Raw genomic sequence first — 6615 nt, 5'->3', positions numbered from 1 at the left:
TTTTCTTTGACTTTTTATTATATAATTTTTTATTAATTTTAAAAATAATTTTTTGCCTTTATGTGCATAAACGCACATAAACAATGACATCATAAAGTTTTTACTACCCGGGCTCATCGTGCTCCACTGCTCATCTGTCCTCCCTGTCTCTCTCTCTCTCTTTAATTTGTCTCTCTCTTGGTTTCATTCATGCCATTCCATCTTTCACTCTCTCTCTCTCTCTCTTTCTGTCTCTCTCTCTCTCTGTGTCTCTCTCTGTCTCTCTCTTTGCGGACAGGCCTGTCTCACCTCGAGCCCTCTTTTCTCTCTCTCACACTCCCCCCTTCCTCAGGCGATTGTAAGTACAGCACCTAGCCTCTCTGCTTTCTCTTTCTCTTGCTTCGCAGTGCAGCCAGCATGCCGACGCTAAGACACACACCTATAGAGCAGCTGCATGATGAGCGTTAACTGCCTCAAGCTCCAGTCAGGAAGGATTAGGAACATTTTGTGCATTCGCATATCCGTCTTTTAAAATATTTGTGATAAAAAATTTTAAAAACCTAGTGTTGTTGCAATACGAGTGGAGAAATACAAGATGAATCAGCTGGCCAAGCATGCAGTGGCTGCAGTGCACTGCCCAGTCATGTGGTTCTGGGTTTCGAGAACACTTGACCCCAAAGTCGGTTCAACAATCGACATTGTCGCAAAGCAGCTTCACACAATCAAAAGAATTATTTAATGTGCATGAATTAAAATGATAAATGATGAAACTCCGAGATGGCAGTAGGAAGAAACCTCGAGAGGAACCGGAGTCAACAGGGAAATCCGTCGACGTGAAAACGCTTTTTAGTTGCCTGGAAACGCAGTTGACTAAAATACGGGAGCTAAATTGTAGCCAAGTTTATCACATTTCTGTTATTGTTATTATTATCTTGCAAAACGTTTATTTAGCGAGATTGCTTTGCCCGAATTGTTGTTGTGTTTAAGTCTGGACAACTTTTTTTTTTTAACTACGTACAAGATGACATATCGAAACATCGAGAGGTATTTAATTCCCCGCGTCTCGGTTTTGTCTGTTTTTTTTATTTACATACTTGCTCATTCCAGATTCCTAAGAGATACCTGTAGAGATACGAAGTGTATAAAGTAAAGTACGACTGCGTAATGTATTTCGTAAACACCTACGAACTGGCTACGCAGTAGCTACAAAATCATACAATGAATTTACTATGTGCTTAGAACTACGATCCGTCCTAAAAGTAACGCTGAACCGTCTATGACGTTACACGATTGTCTACGATTTATTTACGGTTTGCTAAAAATTGATAAGCCTTGTTGTAAAGAAATCAAAGAACCATTTACAAATTGCGACGATCGATATTTAAAATAACTTACCAATGTTAAAAATAGTTTTTGCGCAGGTGACCACAGTTAAAAATTGTAAGAATTGGTAAAAAGTTTTTTTTTTTTGTTTTTTTTTCAAAGGTTACGTTTTTTTTTTTGCAAACCACGGCTAGCCGTAGCTACCGAGCTCTGACGCACTTCCCGATCATCTCCCTGCGACTTCCTGCGATCTCAAAGTCGGGACAGTGTTGGATTTAAATCAGGGATGTATTTAAGAAAAAGGGGCTTTAAACAGATTCCTTAATTTCATAATTTAAAAGGAAAAAAAAAAGCTAGTTCTGGTGGTTTAAGCTACTGGTTTGTACACAACCGTTGAAGATGATGTGTAACACGATGGTGCCGTCATACCCGTTATCGAAAGAGGTGGGGCTAATCATATACAGATGTGCAGTGACACATGGAAGACGTTGTTATTTTAGTCACGTCTTGTTACATTTTCTTTTTTTTACTGTCTGACTGGAGCTTTTATTTCGTCCAATGAGAGAGAGGGAGAGATGAGCGCTGGGAATGGGACAGGGAACAGTGAATGGCTACTTCTTTTTCGTGAGTCTAATTTTGTATTTTTGGCCAGCTTTTGCACGTCCAATCCAGAGAAATCAGGGGAAAACAAACAGCGTTGGATTGGGGAAACAAACAAAATAAGACGCATTTTCTTGTTTTTGTTCCGTTTTCCGTTTGGTACCGAGGCTCATCCGTACCGTCGATGGTCTGGATTGAATCTTAGATTGAAAATGAAGAGCACACGGGGTTCACATGAATGAGAACGTGTGCTGCTCTGTGCTGCCACCTGTTGGCCAATGTGTTCAACAGCATGTTTGAATACCGTATACGGTCATCTTTATCCGCTATAGTTAGGCGCGGTAATGTGTTTCAGCTCCACTGCTGCTTAGTCAAAAATTAGTGCGTAAATAAATGTGTGTTTTTAAAAGCGTTTTTCTGTCTCCTGCAGTCGGTTCTGCTGAAGAGGAAGTGCGAGGAACACTTGTGAGTAATTGGGTAACGTTATATTTGGCACACCATTGGGTCACGTGATGTCTCGCTCTGATTTAACAAGGTTTTTTTTTTTTAATTCACAATGATTTAGAGAGAAATTGAGAGACGCGTCCAACGAGCTGCAGAAGAAGAGCGCCATCATCGAGGAACTGGAGCCCAAATATCACGCTGGTAGTGAGTTACACACGGATAAGGGAAGAAGGTTTTAAAATAATACAGCTGACATGAAAGGAAAGATAGAACATAAAATAGAACAAAAGTCTAATTTAATGAATATTCATCTCTGTGTGACTAGCGTAAAAAAGGTAAATACATTTTTTTTTAAAAAGCATGCAAAAAAATGTTTACCTGTAAATCCATAAAGTCAAACAGAAAACGCGTCAACTGTAGAAAGGCTAAGAAATCATCTTGACATCTTCTCGGCTTGTAGCTCAGAGGATTGAGGAACTGGAGGAGGCTCTGAAGAAGAAAGACGACGAGATGAAGCAGATGGAGGAGAGATATAAGAAATATCTGGAGAAAGCAAAGAGTGTAAGACGCACAACATGATGTGTACATACTGTGTCAGGTTTTTGTTAGGTGTGTAATGCCGAGTGTTTGTTTGTTTTGTTTTTTTCCATCCAGGTCATTCGGACTTTGGACCCGAAACAGAACCAGGGTTCAGCTCCTGAGGTTCAGGCCCTGAAAAACCAGCTACAGGAGAAGGAGAGAATGCTGCACTCTTTAGAGGTATACACACACACACACACACACACACACACACACACACGGAGTTGTTTGTGTTAGCAGTGTTTGATGATGATGTGTGTGTTGGGTGTATTTACAGAAAGAGTACGACAAGGCGAAGTCTCAGCGAGACCACGAGGAGAAGCTGATTGTATCCGCCTGGTACAACATGGTGAGCGCGTGAATATTGATTATGTCGTCTACCGTCATCATACTCGGCTCTGATTGGTCAGAAATGTCAAATATGTAGTGCATCAAAAGCGTATGTTAATTAATTATTTATTTAATAAGCTCAGCACTGCGTACGGCCTTCTATCTAAACACTTACCGTGTTAACAGTTAACGTCCTGGAAATGATTTTGTCCTCTAGGTGGCACCATTGTGCTGCTGATGAGCTTCTATTCCATATTTTAAACCGTCAGGAGTGTGTTTATGTATTCAATAAAACCAGAAAATCCATAATCCGAAAGGATTTGCTTTGGGGTGTAAATACATTTGAGTTGGTGCATTGGTGTCAGTATTTATGACGCCGCTCCACGAATTGAAACACAGCAGTATGTGTCTCTCTCGCTCTCCCATAATCCTCTGGTGCGAATATTTCACCTCTCTTCAGAGAACATGAACGAGACGAGATTTGCTGTGCTGTCGCAGTGGAAAAGGCGTGGCCTCTGCGCCTGTCAGGGTCAATGAGGTGAAGAGGGTGTGGCCTGTGCACCTGTCAGACTTGATAAAGGAAGAAGGCGTGGCCTGTGAGTTTCAGTTACATCAAAGGAGTAAAGAGGGCCTCTTTACTTGTCAGTCTCATTTAAGTGGGTGTGGCCTCTTTATCTGCCAGTGTTTAATGAGGGAGGCGTGGCCTGTGCACCTGTCAGACTTGATGAAGTGAGTTTCAGTCACATCAAAGGAGGTGTGGCCTCTTGTCAGTCTCATTTAAATGGGTGTGGCCTCTGTCCCTGTCAGATGTACTGAAGAAAGGAAGGCGTGGCCTTTTAATTTCAAAGTCGCATCAAAAGAGGTGCGACTTCTTTAACTGCCAGAGTGGGTAAAGTGGGTGTGGCCTGTGTATCTGTCAGGTGCTTAATGAGGGAGGCGTGGCCTGTGCACCTGTCAGACTTCATGAAGGATAAGGGAGTGGCCTGAGAGTTTGTCACATCAAAGGAGGTGTGGCCTCTTTACTTGTAAGTGTCTTTTAAGTGGGCGTGGCCGCTGTCCCTGTTAAGTGCTTAATGAGGGCACTTACTTGATGAAGCAGGAAGGCGTGGCCTGTTAGTTTTAGTCACAACGAAAAGGTGTGGCATCTTAACTTGCCATTCTCATTTAAGTGGGTGTGGCATCTGTCCCTGTCAGGTGCTTAATGAAACAGGAGGGTGTGGCCTCTTGTCAATCTCATTTAAGTGGGTGTGGCATCTGTCCCTGTCAGTCATAAAGAACGAGGCGTGGCCTTTAACATTTCGGTCTATTACAGTAGGTGTGGTCCATGTTACAAATTTCTGTTATTTATTATGAAATAACTGTAGTGTTTCTAATTTCTCTCTCTCGCTCTCTCTCTCTCTCTCTCTCTCGCTCTCTCAGGGCATGGCTCTCCAGAAGAAAGCAGCGGAGGAGCGTTTAGCCAGCACGGGTTCGGGTCAGTCGTTTCTGGCGCGTCAGAGGCAGGCCACCAGCACACGGCGCTCGTATCCGGGCCACGTGCAGCCCGCCACAGCCAGGTAGACTCCCGACATCACCATGGCAACACTGTGGTCAAACAGGACGCCTGTCTCTTTCCCCGCAACTGTTCCTCACGCTCCCTCCTTCTCGCCTCCTCCTCCTCCTCCTCCTCCTCCTCCCAGCTGAACGTCTTCACAGGGTGTCGAACCGAATCATGTTTACAGTCTCACTAAAATCTCCCTTTTAATAAAGTAGAAAGCCCCGGGGGATGTTAAGTAGAGATGATCTGATGATGATGATGATGATGATGATGATGTAGTAAAGGAGTGAAAGCTTGCTCTCAGAGCAGCCTTGACTTTTACGATGATTATTATTTTAAAGCGGTTTTAACGATCACTTCCTGGTGTTTATTATGCGCACTCCTTTGTAAATGCAGGAGGCCAAGACTGTTGCGTAAAATTATTATTTTTTTCTAGTGTTTATTTTACATAATGCCATGTCAAGCTTAAGATGCAGTATACAGGACTTAAAAAAAAAGGGAAAGGGAAAAAAAAAAAAAAGCTCAAAGTGCTGCGTCTCATCAGTAAGGCCTTGGCTCGGGATTCTGATCTGGGATCAGGTCATTTTTCATCCATATTTGGTGCAGTGTTTGTTTGATTCTAAAAACAAGCTGATTCTAGATCAGTGTCTAAAATGACCACAGAGGAGAGAATGCCAGCGATTAAACGCCCGGCCTTAGTTTGCACGTCTACCTGTATGTGAATTCTTTCTCTTCCTCTTGTTTTTATTATCATAAAGGTCATTTTTTTTCGTGTGTGGTGTTGTTTCTTTTGTTTGTTTTTTTTGTAAAATATCAGCGATTTAGTAAAGAAATGTTTTCATGTAGACAGGGTTTTAAATTTCCTCCATATTTGTTGCTTTAACACTTTTAAAAAAAAATTATTTTCCCCTCCTACCACCAGGAACTGTTACACCTGTTTCAGTTGTTTATTTTACAGACGAATATTACAAATATCGCTGTAAAGTATAAAAATTTAATTTGTCTGCAAGGTTTTTTTTTTTCCTTTTTTTTTTTTTTTTAAGCAAGTCACTTTCAATTAATCCAGATTTAAATTAATAATGTACAGGATGTGCAATAAAAAACACGCAAATTAAATATTTTTGACAACATCGCACACAAACACGGACACAAAAATATGCCGGAGATAATTTATTAGGATTATTGTAAATTTTAAATCAGCAATTAGAGAAGTTCAGGTGTCAGAATTCATCATTTCGAGTGCTTGTTTGTAATTCCCTCAACTACATTTAAAATAAACAAATAAGTAAATAAAATTAAATGAATGTTAAAAAAAAAAAAAAAAACTGGGGCGCATTTATTAATACGTTATGTACAGTAAAAAATTAATATGTTACAATCTAAGTTAAATCCAAAGATTAGAGGACGCATTTGATCGTCCAAAGGCAAATTCTTCAACACAGAAAAACAGAACGTTAATTAATAATTAGGAATGATTTTTTCCCCCGGTGATGATTATTTCCTCGTTTATTCGGAACGTTCTCAATCTGTGTCCCAGTGCGAAGCATTGATTGATTCTTTGTTAAGAGCTCGAATTCTTTAAATAAATTTGATGTTAATGCTGGTTATATAAATAACTTTAGTTGTTGTCATGGCGACAAAATACCCTTAGCAGTCCTTGAGTTCTCGTACCTGGTTGGTTGGAGGGAAAAAGTTTTGTTTGGGGTTTTTGGTCACTCGTTATCCTCTGCACTGCACACATCACCCTCAGTTTAACGGTCTCAAACACACTTATATTATTTCTACTTATTAGAGCAACGTCCTTGTTAAAGTGTATTTTCATC

General features: G+C 40.7%; 1 protein-coding gene across 4 annotated transcripts in view; it reads left to right on the top strand.

Moving 5' to 3' along the window:
- The window catches only part of hook3 (hook microtubule-tethering protein 3), a 36717-nt gene that overhangs the window by 25893 nt on the left and 4209 nt on the right, over positions 1-6615 (top strand). For 3 of the 4 annotated variants that reach the window (XM_053485328.1, XM_053485329.1, XM_053485327.1), the window contains 6 exons: positions 2333-2367; positions 2468-2550; positions 2807-2907; positions 3001-3105; positions 3203-3274; positions 4675-4811. In XM_053485328.1, the coding sequence (XP_053341303.1) occupies positions 2333-2367; positions 2468-2550; positions 2807-2907; positions 3001-3105; positions 3203-3274; positions 4675-4811 (533 nt within the window). Of the gene's footprint in view, positions 1-2332; positions 2368-2467; positions 2551-2806; positions 2908-3000; positions 3106-3202; positions 3275-4674; positions 5767-6615 lie in introns of those variants that run through there. The other variant, XM_053485330.1, reaches the window with a different exon arrangement.

Source organism: Clarias gariepinus, chromosome 24, assembly GCF_024256425.1.
Source record: "Clarias gariepinus isolate MV-2021 ecotype Netherlands chromosome 24, CGAR_prim_01v2, whole genome shotgun sequence".
NCBI lineage: Eukaryota > Metazoa > Chordata > Actinopteri > Siluriformes > Clariidae > Clarias > Clarias gariepinus.
This window is presented reverse-complemented; position numbering and strand designations above follow the sequence as displayed.